Here is a 16,418-nt window from a genome sequence, read left to right on the forward strand (position 1 = left end):
CAGTTGTTTTGAGTGTTGCGGAACTGTATTGATCGTTCAACCCAATTGACCATTAAGATTATGGAGAAATGCAGTGTGGTGCTGGAAGCTAATCAGGTTTTAGCTAGACAGATAATAATATGTGCAGTGAAGGAAGAAAACTATGATTTATGGTCACAGTTGATGTTTATTCTTCCAGACAGTTATATCTGCTGCGAGCAGGCCACCTTGCCCAATTGGTGAATATTGAGGACAGTACATGTATATGTAGGAACTCAATGGCTGGCATGTCACTGCATCATACTGATAATGAGGGTACTTATATATGTATGGTTATGTATAGTTATGTGCAGACTGTAAGTAATATTTTATCATTTTGTCAAATGGGATATTGCACAATGAAGTTTAACTTTCATGAGAGCATTGTGTATTATATATCATTCATGTATTCAAACTCTACTGGGCAATATTCAATTTATCATTTGTGTGGACTGTTTTCTATGAACATGGTGTGCACATCTTTGACATAAGATATGGATCAAAGTTCATTGTACATGTACAATGTAAGAATACTTACATGTATTGAAGCTGTTTAATAATAGAAGTGTGTTACAAATTCTTTATTACATATTTTATCCGGTAAGAAAATCTTGGAATTGGATTTGAGTATAGTTGTTGTATCTATTATCGGCAGGGCTATGTCTTGAGCCATTTAGAGATGGAAAATGTTTGGGCTCCCAAACTGTTGGACGGTGAAAGTAATCAGGCTGTGTTAGAACTAACAAGTAAATTAAACAAAAATATGATGGTTTACCAATGAAAAGTTTTCATACAAATTTCTTTTATTCACAAACTTACAAGCTATCAGAAAGCATCATGTTCAGTTGCACTTTATAAAATATCTTTAGGCAAGGTCGCACCTTTAATGTTTGGGATCAGAACCTTCAGTTTTCTTCTGGTTATAGCCCTGATTGCAGAATAGTGTGTGATAGGTTTCATTTTTCAAATATTTACACTTTACATCAAACATTTCAGTACATTTCAATTTGACCATATTACATTTACATATAGTTGGTCAGAATTATCAGCATCCTTAAGACCATGCAGACTACCTTAGTAAATTAAAGCATGTACAACTGATAAAGATTATGTACATGTAAAATCAGAAGGTGTGTGAAAAATTTCTTACACAGGTACATTTACCTTGTCATTTAATTTTATGGCAGAAAGTTTTGTAAAATATTGCAACATGAATTATTTTGTACAAGTTTATTTCAATTTTCTGCTTTCAAGCTGCACATGAATGGATTTCACCAAAGATTAGTATGTTTCTTGATAGAGGCATTCAGTAGCATTCAAAAACTAACCTATTGACCAGTTGTAATGTAGTTCCTGGTTTATTGTGTGACTAGGTTCACATTCATACAATATATAAGCATGTGGGTGTTCACTAAGATCAGATAACAAGTCTCTGACCTGTTTCTTACTACCTGGATTTTATCACCTGTATCACAGTACCACAGAGCTTGGTGATTCATTCCCATGCACTGGTAACTAATGTTTACTGTTCTGTTCTCTTTACGTGGTGAGCATGGGTACCTGTAGGATTTTACAGCCCCCTCCACATGTTGAAATTTTTGACATGTTTTTTTGCTTTTGTATGTGATACGAATTGTATTGACGAAGGGTTTTCTTGAAATAGAAACTGGAAGAACTGATAGCTTACCCTGGCTTTTTTTCCACAAATCTGTCAAGAATCTGTCATGCTCAGAAAAGTACTTATGGGGATAACTTCAAATGAAAAAAAATACCCCCCCCCCCCACCCCCCCCAGAAAATACTTGTGTGATATCACTCTGTGTTATCAACAACTTCCAAAAAAAAAATTTTTTTTCCCCTACATTATTAAGATTGTATGATGTGTCCCTTCTGAGTTGGGGAGTAAGTTAGCGAGGAGCTTATAATAGTGTACCTCAATTCTTGCAAGGCAAGTAATGGGTAGGAAACTCTGTATAATCATAATGTTGCACAATACCAGATGTGATTAAAATTCCCCCTGACATTGTTCTGTCGAATTGTGTAAAAAAAAAATAGTCAAGGGGCACAGCAAATGGAGTGACTGTAAATATAATCGTGACATGCATGACAGTATACATGTAAGCTCATAAAGAGGACCTTGTGTTGTGAGGTTTGTTTTAAGCTTACATTATGCAGTGCACAACCACATATGCCCTCATGGATACTCAATGGAAAAATAACTGTACAGTACTTGGGTTGCAGCAATTCAAATATGTGAGACCCTGAAAACATTCATGGAGGTAATGAAAAAAAAATTTGCACATATAAATTTTGAAATAATTGATGACTTAAATGACTTCCATAATTAATAAATAATTATTGGTATAGAAGTTATAGTTGTGGCTACAGTTATTCAGTTTGCTGAGAACCTTGTGGGTTACTTGTGGTGGCTAATCATGTAGTTAATAAAAAATAAAACATTCCCAATCAAAACTGATTACATGAATATGTCTTTCTCTCTTTTTTTTCCCCCCAGGTTTATCCAAAGCTCAGAAAACATTCTCTAACAACTTGCGAGAATTCAAGTTTGAGTGTATTGGAAGTCAGCAGACAGATGATGAGCTGGTAATAGGTAAGAAACAAATATAAAGAAGCCCAGTATATGTTCATGTTTTATTTGTTGTTTATGTCCTGTTTGTTTTTGTGGTAAAATCTTGTATTACACAGTTCTACAAAGAATTATGAAAAAGAATTGAAAAAGTGTTTTTCTTTATATATACATATATATATATATATATATATATATATATAAGTTTAATCTGTATGTTCAGATTGTTGATAAAAAATGAATCTCCCCATCAGGTAAGAAAATGAGATGTAATTGTAAATCAAATATGATAAAAATGTCACGAAGAAGGAAGCTTCACAAAATGTCAGTATGACTCCTGAATCGTGGAGGAGTTGATCATATGTGGATGAAAAATGTTACTCACATGTGAACTCACATGTGAAAACTTCGTAAATGAATATTTGTAACTTTTTTCTTAAATATTGTTGCCTTCTCAGCTTGGTGCTATAGCCCAAATCGTACAGTAGCTCATGCTGGCTTCCTGTGCAGTCATGTGAGAATGTGTGCCAGCAAATTGCGAATGGTTGTTGGTTTTCCTGGTTTCCTCCCACCAGGATGTTTTCTGCCATCGTATAAGTGAAATATTCTTGAGCATCGCATAAAACACCAGTCAAACAAATAAATAAACAAAATGTTTGATATTTTAAGAAATTTAGGTCATCTAATATCATTTACATGTAAGCTGTGAAATGTATTACATTCTGTTTGATTTATGCCATTGTAAAACAATATGGAAGTGGATAAAATAGCTCAAACAATCACTTTTAGCTCAGAAATAATGTATATTTGCATATACAAAGTCATCTTTGTGATGACCTGAGCTCAGTTTGAGTCATTTTTTATTTTGAGCTCTTAAGCACAAGTGAATCGCCAGACATTTTGATCCCTGTCACACGATAAGGTCATTTGTGAAGAAAGTTACAAGAAATTTAATTTATGATGTTTTTTTAAAAAGCGAATATTTTAAGGTACATAAACATATATTGCATTGTGGTAACAGTCCAAGTCAGTAGAGAGCATGACACATTCAGGGGGACATTGATGTGTTTAACTGTTTACTGTGGCTGGGCCTAAAACTCATTCACCGATTATTCACATGTTGGTTGTAGTCGTGTAACAACTCAGGTCACACTTGTCATGCTTGTTAGGTCCCTACATTGGTACATGTACATGACTCATTTCCCAACACTCACCTTCTTTCTGATACACTCTGTGATCATAATCAGCTCAGTGTTAGCACACTGCTATTTTGGGTCGTGTTGTAATTTTGTAATCATAATTCAGGTACACCGGTTTACCTGTGGTTGATGGGCACTCCACCCATAAAAAATTGACCTCCATCCTAGAAGCAAACAATTCTCGAGTATGACGTTTATATTAAAACCTGGAAAAAAACATGAAACAAAACAAAAAATGAAATGAAATTTGTTTTTTTCAGAATATCCTACAATGTGTTTTTTTTTGGCTTTGTCAAAAACCTCTAACTGTGTGTAGATGACATGTATACATGTAATACAGGCTGTGATTGCACCTATACATGCTCATGTAGTTTTTAAAAGCATTAGGTTCAGTGTAGGCAGACATTGATGGTTGACACTCACTGCTAACTGTCAGACCATCATTAAAAACAACCCAACTGACCCATCAAAAAAGATCCCTACTTTAACATTTTTATTGAAATTTGATAAAAGATTATCTTTCCCTCAGTGTTAATTTGTTTGAAATTTGTGTAAAATTCATTATCCAGAAAAAAAATCCCTACTGATCAACCCTATTTTTAAGGATTGCCTGAGAGGGACTCAGGGTGTGCGTGGGTTGATCTATATATACATACGTATGTTAATCCCTTTTTTTTCGCCTGTTTGTCCATCTATCTGACCTGTAATCTTGTCCAGGCCAAGTTACTGACAGTCTTTCTCATGTGTGATATGCAGGCTTGCAAGCCATATTATGACAGCAGACAAAATACAGTGTCATTATTCTTTTCATCTCTAACCATTTTACATTACTGTAGTTCTACAACCTTTTTGCTTGTCTGCAAGGTGTTTGTTCAAGCATATTGTGAATGCATTGTTCCGTATTTACTGATAAAATTATACTTTTTGTGAGTTTTGTGGGTTGGGGGTTGGCATGGTGCTGTGGTAATGTAGTTGGCGTGCCAGCACGGCGCAGTGATCCAGGAGCCTCTCACTAATGCGGTCATGCGAGTTCAAGTCCAGCTCATGCTGTCTTCCACTCTGGTCATATTATTAAGTGGGAAGGCCTCCCAGCAACCTTTGGATGGTCATGAGTTTCCCCTTGGCTCTGCGTGGTTTTCTCTTGCCGTAGTGCGGGCCTCGGTCGTTTAAATGACATATTATTAACTACAGCTAAAAACAAATGAACAAATAAATGGTACAATGTCTCATTGAAGATCCAATAAATTCAGTCTTATACATGTATGTTTTTAAAGATAGATGAACTTCATTCTTGTACAAGTACTTTTATCAGAGAAAAAAAGTACCTACACGTACATGAATAGTAACTTAAACATGTTATAACTTAAACTCATAACTTAAATTATTTCGTAAAATGAAGAGAACCTTACCAACAGTTCACCCATCATTCTGCTGAACATGGTATTTATTGAAAGGTGTTTTTATTTTATAGAACTTAATGGCAGTTTAATACCATAGATGTAGTTGCATTTTTACCCAGGTTACATGTATACTTACATTTTTGCCTAGGTTACATGTATACTTACATTTTGGCCTAGGTTACATTTATGCTTACATTTTGTCCTAGGTTACATACTTGCCTGCATTTTTGCCTAGGTTACATGTATACTTACATTTTGGCCTAGGTTACATGTATACTTACATTTTGGCCTAGGTTACATGTATACTTGCATTTTGGCCTAGGTTACATGTAAACTTGCATTTTGGCCTAGGTTACATGCATACTTGCATTTTGGCATAGGTTACATGTATACTTGCATTTTGGCCTGGATTACATGTATACTTGCATTTTTGCCTGGATTGCATGTATACAATTTTATTGGCTTAACCCAAGTGAACATACATATTTGCCATTCTGCATAAACATGTGTATAGTACCTCATTAATGTCTATAACTGAAACTGATGTAATCAAACATCAGTGACATATGAACAGGCTATAATTTAAGTTATTTAACGCTGGTGGCAGTATTGCTGGGTCATGGTGGATAGCCTTTGACAAATACAAAAATATTAGGATGAGCTGGATGGGTGCATTTGTCCTAATCTGGAAAACCAGACAGTAGTATACTCACATGTATATTGTCTTCCTCATTGAACCATATAAAGTTTTTGATATATATAAATTTTATACCATGTTGAAAACATGGCCTAAAATTTGCTCATGTACAAGCTGAAACATCACAAGTTTCAGTTATTGTGAAAATTATTTTGGATGAAATGTGAAAGGAATGCAAAGTGTCACATTGTCTGAATGTGTACTGTTAAGCTGATTAATATACATAACTGAACCCAAGGTTTCATGTGAAACGTATGGAGGTGAAAATGAATGATGGCAATGATACAAACTATGATGCTGTTTATGTCCGAAATAATAATAATAATAACATATCATCTTTCAAGTGGAGCTTCTTTTAGCTGTATCGAGTCCTTTGCCCTGGCTGATTAATTATGCTACAGTATGCCACATGGCTCGTTTCTCATGCAATCCAACCCCATACTGGCTCTAGGAGTTGATCAGAAACAGTAAACAATGCTGAATTAGGTCTAAATCATATTTTTTTTTATTTGATAGTTGTTTTGACATTTTCTGAACATGTGCTTGAATTTTATTTTGTTATGTTTTCTGTTCTTGGAATAAAAAATGTTAATTATGAAAGATTATCTGGCATATTTCATAATAATTTTGGCAAAAATTAGGTTCAGTGAAACAACCTGTATTAACGCAAGCCAGAGGAATGTGAATTTTTGGCTGTAAACAGAAATACTTGTAAGGAATATTAAGGGATGTTAAAAACATTAAAAGTTAAACACTGTTCGGCAAATTTGAGGGGCCCAGCTCTCTTTACAGACCATTGTCATACAGTACATTTGAAGGTAATGCCTCCACTTGTTTAACCGAATCAAGTACCCAACATTAGAGGTACATGTACAGATATATTATTACATGTACAGTTTAATAGCTACTTTAATAAAAATGAAATTTTTCATTATAAAGATTTCTATTATATGTATGTTAAGACTTAAAAACGCTTAGGGGGCCTCCATGGCCTAGGGGGCTAGCACACCAGGACGGTCAGTGACCCAGGAATCTCCCACCAGTGCGGTCACTGTGAGTTCAAGTCTTCTTCTCCGGCGGTACTTGGACGGCAACTTGCAGATGACCGTGTGTTTCCCCAGGGCTCTGGCTGGTTTCCTACCACCATATTGCTGGCCACCGTCATATAAGTGAAATATTCCTGAGTATGGCGTAAAACACCAATCAAATAAATAAATTGAAACACTTATCACTCTCTGCCTAACAGCATTGCATTCACAGGCTGAAATCCAGCTTTTCCTGGTTTTGATGAGCTTTAATTCAGAATTTTTATCAACAGACATGGCTACGAGCATTGGTTTACGCGGATTGATCTCGCCATTTTCTTCCACCTACATGTGTATGTAAGGGCGTAAACCCTGAATCCCATCAGATTAGTGAAAATTCACGCAGAATGTGTGCAAATATTTTTTTTTTTTCATAATTTCAGCGGCCTCACTACAGGAATTTGGGCGTCTTATTGAACTGATAGAAGATGAAAGAGATCGAATGGTAAGTGTCTGCTGATTATAGTGACATCCTCAGGCCTGTTAATCTGTGGATTAGACCCACCTCACAAGTTTACGTCCAAAACAACAAGCAATGCTTCAGACTATTTCCAGCAGTTCTGTTTATCTTACTTAAACAGAACTGATGTTTCTGTGACTCTGGAATGATCTGATTTCACTGGCTCCTGCACAGCTTTAATAATTGTTGATGTCAGTGCCGGCACCTACATGTAGGAACCAATCTGGGTGTAATTCTTTTGCATCAGTTGCAGATGACAAGACTCCTTTTACATTTGGCAATTGGACAAGTGTAGTGTACTAGAAGTGTGTTTTCCTTAGGGAGAGAAATTTGAGCCCAATACATGTATGCTTTGCCTGAGTGCACCAGTTTAATTTTTAACATTTTTTTGGTCCATTGCCAATTAGGGTTTGTGTAGAATAGTGTTCATTATGAAAATAAAGATAATCGGGCAGATTATACCTAAATGAACTCTGATTTTAACTACTGATTGGCTATGGATCTGTCAATGAATGCATGACACACATGGCCCTGACTAATACATCACAGGAGTTGAACCCTGTGATTGGCTGAAAGCATCATCCATGGCAAATTTGTTGTGTTATGTACTTTAAGTGGTTCTGTGCCCTTCAGTGAAGTATTAAATGTACATGTGTATCTAGGAAGAAGCAAGCGAGCAGCCCAATAAATGATATAGCAAATGTTTCACATACATGATCTGGAAAGGAAAAATGGCTTTATTGTGAAATGTTTGTCACAAGATAGTTATTGCTATTAATGTATTGCATTATTGCACTGTACAGCTTGAAGTCAGCAAGTTTGTCAGGTACATGTACCTGGCACCCATAAACTTAACTGGTGTCATATAACTGAAAAGCTAGCAACCTGCCAATGGTCGTGGGATCCCCTGGGCTCTGCCCGGTTTCCTCCCACCATAATGGTGGCCGCCGTTGTATAAGTAAAATATTCTTGAGTACGGCGTAAAACATCAGTCAAATAAATAAATAAATGTAAGTGAAAAAGTTTTAGCTAGAGATTCAGCACTAATCAAATAAATAAATACTGCGTTGTAGTTGTCCAAAGCCACAGAGCAGTTCCTGGAACCACTGGAAGCTTTCAGAAAGAAGCAGATAGGGGGCGCTAAGGTAGGTCAAGTCTGCATGTCATGCTTCCTGAAGACCATTCTGTATAGCAAGGTAATGCTCATGGTAACAAAGTTTATGTACACATGTATGTGGATAATTAGTACCAAGGGTGATTGTATCACGCAAGACCATGGTTTCTCACCATGATTACAATTTTTATGCTGAATCATTATTGCAGTTTGCAAATATTTTGTAGAAACTGCTGAGTCAACTAAAGGATTGTTCTTGCCACACTGAATTGGCCTTGAAGCACTGAGGTTGAGAGCTTGAACCCAGCTCTGTCAGGTTTGAATCTCAGTGTTCTGTGTGGGTTTGTTAGGTACCTGGCAAAGGCCTGGGTTTGAGTCTGGCCACTGGTTTTCTCTGGTTATCGTATATGTGACCACCGTCGTGCAGGTGGTGAAAAAAGCCTTGGAACACAGACTTGAATCGATCTAGTAAATAAATCTGCAGATGGTTGTGGGTTTCCCCCTAAGCTCTGCCCATTTATCTTCCACCATAATGCTGGACGCCATATCAGTGAAATATTCTTGAGTACGGTGTTAAACATCAATCAAATAAATAAATAAATAAGTAAATAAATGGATATGTTGTAGGATGGTAAGAAACATTTTGACAGGCAGACAGCCAAGTTTTGCCAGTCTTTGGAGAGATATTTGAATATGAAGACCAAAAGTCAAGAGAATCTACAAGAGGTAGGTGTTGAAGTTTTTAGTATGAAATGAACCAAAATATTTTATAGTATGTGAGTTTTTATTCATGTACTAGGATCGTCAGAGCTATTGCATCTGCGCTAGACCAAAGATCATTGGTTGACTGCAAATTTACATGTTTATTAAATTGATGAACCCTAGACTGTATACTCCTTATATATAATTAAGTCAAGTGGTTGAACTGAATGAGAGTAATAAAGAGTGAGAGTAATCCACAGCCAGTGAGAGCAATTCCAAACAAGGAAAAACCAGCCGAAACAAAGGCATGTGATCTGTCAGTGTGTCAATTGATTTTATGTTTATCCCCCTCAGTCAAACAAGTGCTGCTGTGGAAATTAAAACTTGTATTGTGGAGTGGTATGTCAGCTGTGATGGCTGGATGTACCAGTTTGACCACTGTCCTGGTGTTTTGTATGCTTCAGATGGAACATGCTGCTATGGTATAAGGCCAGACTTAATAACTAGAGCACTGCCCTTGAACTCATCTCTGTTAAGATTCTGGATGTTCAGTTTGTTTTGGGGCATGAATGCTGTTCTAGTTTAAAAATGCTATACTAAAAAAGTGATAACCAAGACCTTGTTTCACTTTACTCTTTTAATATGTTCCATCCATTTGTAGCTCTAGTGGTCTCATTAAACATGTATATCAGCTTGATAACCCACAGGTAGTTTTGCCATGATGTTCAAAGATGATTTAAATACTATATTAATATGTACAATGTAGATGTTATTAATTTTTTTTTAAATACTACTTTTGCAGGTATAAATTATTATTGAAAAAAAAATGTCTTTTAATATTGTATTTTATGTAAAGGTTAGCTCTTATCAAATCATTTTGCTTGGTACTGATTGATTTAACAAACTTACATTGCCATTTAAACATTATTTGTGATGTTATTTCTTTTGTGTTGGCATCAAAAAGTGTCATTTTTAGTCCTTTAGGTGCTGCTTGTTGAAAGTTCATTTTTAAAATCCAAACTTCAGGTGAAATAAGTAGTCACATTGCCCTTCATCTGAACTTTTGAATATTCTCGCACACTATATCAATACAGTTTATGCTTGTCGGTTAAATGATTGCTTCAAGTAATCATTGTGGGCCTTTAGATGCAGATGGTAGTTGGGAACATGCCTTGATTTTGAGTTGGTAACATGCCCTGATTTTGAGTCGAGGACATAATTTTGAGCTGGTAACGTGCCCTGATTTTGAGTTGAGAACATGAGTTTGAGCTGGTAACATGCCCTGATTCTGAGTTGGTAACATGCCCTGATTCTGAGTTGGTAACATGCCCTGTTCCATTTGCATTGTTTATTGAGATTGTATGTTAAATGTGATGACAACACAGCATTTTGAGTAATTCTAGACCAGTGACAGTTGCAATTAACATCACTACATATTTTTTGACCCTTATTCTGCTTAAGCCTTGGTGCTAGGGGGGCATGTAAATTGATACTATTCAGGCATTTACATGAACAGTCCGTATAAAACCTTGACTGAGGTAAAGAGACAATAGGCTGTATTCCACTGGTTATGTGTGACCATTTGCCAGCTATCACACTGTCTTTGCTGCTCTGGTCTGGTCCTCTATGTGCTGTACCTGTTTAATTTTATTTAACTTAAATAACCCTAAGGTAGATAATACAAAACTATGCATTTAAACATCCTCCAGTGTAAACCATACTTTACTAAACTTTGTTGTGATTATACATTATTCATGTAGCAGGCAGCGAAATTTGGCCTGCCGGCGAAACCCAGAAATCGGTTACGTCTTTTCCGCCTCGCGTAACCGATCATTCGGTTACGCCACGTATGTTTATCAACCCGATCGGTTACGCTGATTGTTTACGTGGTTTATGTTTCAGGCATCATTCTGGATCATTAATAAAAGTATTCAGCTCAATGTTATGTTTGTTTTTCTTTTCTATATCTAGCAGCTCATACCGTAAGGTTGGTGAACAAAAGAAAGAGAAATTTTACACTCACACGGTGTTTCAACGTTGTGTGTTGCCTGGTTGGTACTTGACTCCTGTGGCACATTTTTACGTGAAATTCCGTTATACAGGCTTATATGTGAAAAGATAAGTCAAAATAAATAATTTGAGTATTATCTCAAAGCCTGTAAAGCATATATGAATGATTACATTTCCATGTGACCAGCACAGGCAGCTGGCTGTGGCTGACCGCATACTGGCCGCGTTGTGATTATGAAAGCTGTTCAGTCCAGTTTATCTGTAGTTACCTAATGCACACTGACTCTAAGGACGTTCTCGTTGGACAGTTGGCCTAACCGATTTTCCGGTTAGCCAAATTGAACCGCACGTAACCGTTGCGCGACCGACGGTTTCGTTCGCGCCAAATTTCGCTGCCTGTGTAGCATTTAGTTTCTTTATGCTTACTTAAAAATAAAACCACTGCTTAGTGCTTAATCAAGCTACTTAATCAAGTGGCAAATTTGGATTGATTCTGATTGATTTATCCACTTCACAGGGTAAGGCGAGAGTTTTTTTTGAGAATTTCTTGTGAGAAAAGCTTAAGCCGAAGTCAAAAATTGAAAATATCATTTATGGGCATTAATGTGCTTCTGAAAGTGCATTTGTACACACATGTACCATACTTGATGGTAAATACAGTATTACATAAGGTATTGATAGTTTTGTTTATGCTTAAGTACCAAAATATGCTTGTTGAGAGTACATCTTCTTTCACCTCAACGTATGCATGTTTAGATCACATTTTGTTCATTTTATTTTTTTTTACATTTTCTACATGATCTTAGTTTATCTTATGCAATAAGTCTGCGTGTTGATATTCAATATCACACGTAAGAGTCGGCTGAAGTACTCTATGACCCGAGTCAACCAGCGGCTGTCTCCAGTTTCTTCATCCCAATCTGTCAAGACACTTGAGCATATCCTGAATGGTGTGTAGCTTCCTGCTATATCCACATGTGTACAGCTAGGGTTATACATACTTGTCAGCCAGTTCAGGACAGATAATCAGCTGCCATATATCTACATTGTACATACATGTACGTGTAACAGTATCTATCAGTAATCCTGTGAGTTTGTGTCATCAAATCATCGCGATATTGCTACGATATTGCAGAATAGGCGTTATGATCATTCATTGATATCATCAGGAACTGGGGCCGATACTACAAAGCCATTTTTGACTGAAGTCAAAAATTGAATTATGACTGTAAAGCCTATTTTTCAGCTTTAGGAATTTAGGAAATATTGTCCACCTCATCAGTATTTCCTGACGAAAGTTAATCCCAGCTCTGTGATGCTGTTTACATTCCCCATGTGGTTTAGGTTCCCTTTATGTGTATATGGTGAAGACATTTGGATAAATTATCCCTCTAAGGTTTACAGAAGATGACTTACAATCCACGGGGGGGATGTCCATCCAGTAGAGCTGTGCAACAGCTTTGCAAGGGTTCCCCCACCCAGATTCTCTGAGGGCGGCTAGATGGGGCCTCAATTAGCACCCTTCCACATAACTTTCACTTCCACACTGGTCAACCTGATCCTCAACCTCTCAGCAGTGTGAACCTAGAATAGACTAACCCTGGAGATATAAAGCTTCTGTAATGAGCCATAAACACCCACCAGATCTCTGGCATCTGTGGAATCCCATCAGATAGAACATATCAGCTGATAGCCAGGATAGTTTCTTAGCCCTTACAACTACATGTAGATGCAGAATTTAAGACTTGTAGTCAGGCCAAATATCTGAATGGAAGTCATATTATAGAGTGATAGTTATGTCTAGAGGCATTTTCCAGTGTGTCTGTAAATGTCAGTAGTTAAAGGAAAGAATAATGCTGTATCAATCTGTAGACATTGAAGTAGATAGATTTCTCCAAACTCTTGTGCAAAACAATTTATGTAGATTCATTTTCTTCACAATTAACTATCTCATCATGATATGGTTGCAATATTGCCAAAGCAGCCTTAAGCCATAATCATTCAACTACGTGTACAAGAGCATGGTTAATAGCAGAATACTTGAAAATGTAAAACATTGCCTTTGAAATCAACATATTAAATAATTAATAATAGTGTGATATTGAATCAGATTGTCTGTCACCTTAAATTCTAACCGTTTGTCATAATTTAATTGTATGTTGACTCGGGGACATTTTATTTTGATAAAAACCAGTGGATTTTCATGGGTTTTCTGTGTGCTCTGCCCCGTTTCCTCTCGCCGTGATACTGGCTGCAGTCTTATAAGTGAAGTATTCTAGAGTAAGGCCTAAACTCCAATCAGATAAAGAAATAAATATTTTGATAAAGATGCATTTATATATGAAACAGACTATGTTATAACTTCCAATTATAGCCTTTAAAACTTGAGACCTTCGCCGAGTTGTTCAAAAATGTATTAGCTAATACTGGTATTAAGTCATTTTTTATATTTAAAGTTTTAGCCGAACTCAGCCGTCAGTGCAGTTCTCCAATGTCATAGTTTAACAGCAACAGGTTTAGTTCGTATTTAATATAGTGTTACACAATTTTTTTTAGAAACTACAAAATTAAATACTTGGTTTAAAGTTAAATCTAGTGTTAAATCTTAAACCAGTTTTGAACAATTGGGCTGTTGCCCTTGAAAGATTATGAAAGCTCAGAATAATATTATGACAGTCCACAGTGCAATGAGGCATCTACCATAGTACATGTCTTTGTTTGCTGTTAATTTCAGTAGATTTCACATTATCCTGGGTGTCACCAGTTAAATATTTATTCATGGATGCCCTTTTGTGTAGTAAACCATGACTGATCAGCTTCATAAAGGCTCATGCAGAATGTTATTAGGTTAGTACATGTGCACTGTACAGTATGTAGCAGGTACATGTACTCACAACATGTGTCACAGACTCAACAGCTGTCAGTGTACATACATAGCATAAAGGAAAATGTGTAATTATATATGTATTTATCAAATTAATAAGCGATTTACACCTGTAGTTAGGGAACAGCTAAATGTGTATTTATGTGTATCACCTCCATGTTTTGTTTTCTCCATGACAGCGGGAAAAATACACCTACAACAAAGCATGTGGCCTGTGACCTTTTATGTGATGCATTACCCGTATTTAGATACACATGTACATGTATAACCATATGCCAGGAACAGATGGTGTGACATTTAAGCTGTTTATTAAAAATTAGCCGTATTAAAAAGAGAATATTTGTAAAGCATTTGTGGTTATGGGTGGAAAACATAACATAAATGCATAGTATACAGTGTATATGTTACAGGCCATGGATGTTCGGAATGATGATTGGCTTCTGTATTACGTATCTTTTGTTGTCATTTTGTTGTGAGGGGTAATGGTTTCTCATTACATTGAGAGAACTGTCGTAGTTGTGAAATATAATGCTGAACATAGCGTTAACAACAACATGGAATAAATAAATGTATGTTACAAGCTTCCATAATACTATGATGACATAAAATTGTCATAGTTGATGTTTTGCATTCTTCTGTAATATTGGTTGTTATACATGTAGATATATATATACTGCCTTAGTATTAAGTTTTAATTTTAGAAGAACTGAGTCTTAAATTAAAATAGTTTTAGAGTAATCCCCTGTTTGATTTTGTTACATTTTCATAACACTTAGAATATACTTCAACACATGACTGCTTTGGTGGTCTAATGGTTAAAGCTTCTGCCTGGAAGTAAATGGGAGTCTTGCGCCAAGAGGTCTATGTGATATCTGGCTCAATAAGGGTGAAATATTTTTGTCTGAAGTGAACAAATATAGCGCTCTGAGGTGCAGATCTTGGATAACTTAAAAAAAGGAACACAGCCAAGTGAATTGTTTCTTAGTATATTTAAGTTTAAAATGTTATAAATAAGAACAGAGATATCCAGTACATGAAGGAAATAACGCTTGAGAAATTAGCTGCGTTCATATATGCGTTGTTGTACTGATTAACTACACTGGAAATAAATTGTTTTTTTTTTTTTCTAAAATAAATGTGTTGCTCATTATATATGTTTGTTGCCCATTATATCTATTTGTTGTTCATTTTTATGTACATGTATTTGTTGCTCATGATATCCTTCTGTTGTTCACTTTATCTGTTTGCTGCTCATGATATCCATTTGCTGCTATGATGTCCATTTGTTGCTCATGATATCCATTTGCTGCTATGATGTCCATTTGCTGCTTTGATGTCCATTTGCTGCTGTGATGTCCTTTTGCTGCTATGATGTCCATTTGCTGCTATGATTTGCTGCTATGATGTCCATTTTTTGCTCATGATATCCATTTGTTGCTCATGATATCCATTTGTTGCTCATGATATACATTTGTTGCAGGCTGATGCAGCATTAGAAATGGAGAGGCGTCATTTTTGTCAGGAATCTATGAAATACGTTCTGAAACTACAGGAAGTTCAGGAGAAGAAAAAGTTTGAATTTGTGGAAATTGTAAGTCAACCTTTTGCTATTTCTCCCATTAAATAAATGTACATTCTTGTAACTTCAGTGTACTGCGGAATGATTTCAAGTTCAGTGTGAGCAGTTATCAGTGGGCTTAGAATTAAATACATGCAATCATATTAAGTAATATATGAATGAATGAGAACAAGTGATTAGTGGGTGGTTGTGTGCTAATAGCCATGTACATTTTTATAGCATCAACCATACATCATGTTAAAAGTACCAGTTTCCTGCAAACCCCCACTCATTTCCTCCTTGCAATATCCCACTTCCTAACCTTACATTTTATAGTGTGGTTTTTTTATACTAAATAGTTTCAGGGAAAAATATTTAACCAAAAAAAGAAGAGAAGAGCCGTATTGCCAGCAGTGAATCACATAATGTACCTTTTATATCTAGGTTTGGGACATTTGTTAACTTGTAATGCACTGTGACCTAGTGGCCTGTGTTAGAAGACATAACTAGCTTGTCATGACTCCCTTCCTGCTTTAGATCTCTTGAGGCAAAATTCATATCTATAAAAAAGAAATCATATAACCTATTTGAATGATGACAGTCAAAATGTAATCCACTGTGATTGTAACTGTATTAGCTTAACCCCATTCTAGCAATTATCTTGAGGTAGAATAAGTGTTGAAAAAAAAATAAACAAGATTTTAT

At 36.0% G+C, this 16,418-nt stretch overlaps 1 protein-coding gene across 5 annotated transcripts in view; it reads left to right on the top strand.

Annotated features, from left to right (window-relative positions):
• The window catches only part of LOC135472706 (rho GTPase-activating protein 26-like), a 59,400-nt gene that overhangs the window by 3,664 nt on the left and 39,318 nt on the right, over nucleotides 1–16,418 (top strand). For all 5 annotated transcript variants that reach the window (XM_064752338.1, XM_064752339.1, XM_064752340.1 and 2 more), the window contains exons 2-6: nucleotides 2,533–2,628; nucleotides 7,369–7,430; nucleotides 8,519–8,590; nucleotides 9,187–9,285; nucleotides 15,636–15,746. In XM_064752338.1, coding sequence (XP_064608408.1) covers nucleotides 2,533–2,628; nucleotides 7,369–7,430; nucleotides 8,519–8,590; nucleotides 9,187–9,285; nucleotides 15,636–15,746 — 440 coding nt within the window. The remainder of the gene's footprint in view (nucleotides 1–2,532; nucleotides 2,629–7,368; nucleotides 7,431–8,518; nucleotides 8,591–9,186; nucleotides 9,286–15,635; nucleotides 15,747–16,418) is intronic.

The sequence above is a fragment of the Liolophura sinensis genome, chromosome 8 (assembly GCF_032854445.1).
Source record: "Liolophura sinensis isolate JHLJ2023 chromosome 8, CUHK_Ljap_v2, whole genome shotgun sequence".
Lineage (NCBI taxonomy): Eukaryota > Metazoa > Mollusca > Polyplacophora > Chitonida > Chitonidae > Liolophura > Liolophura sinensis.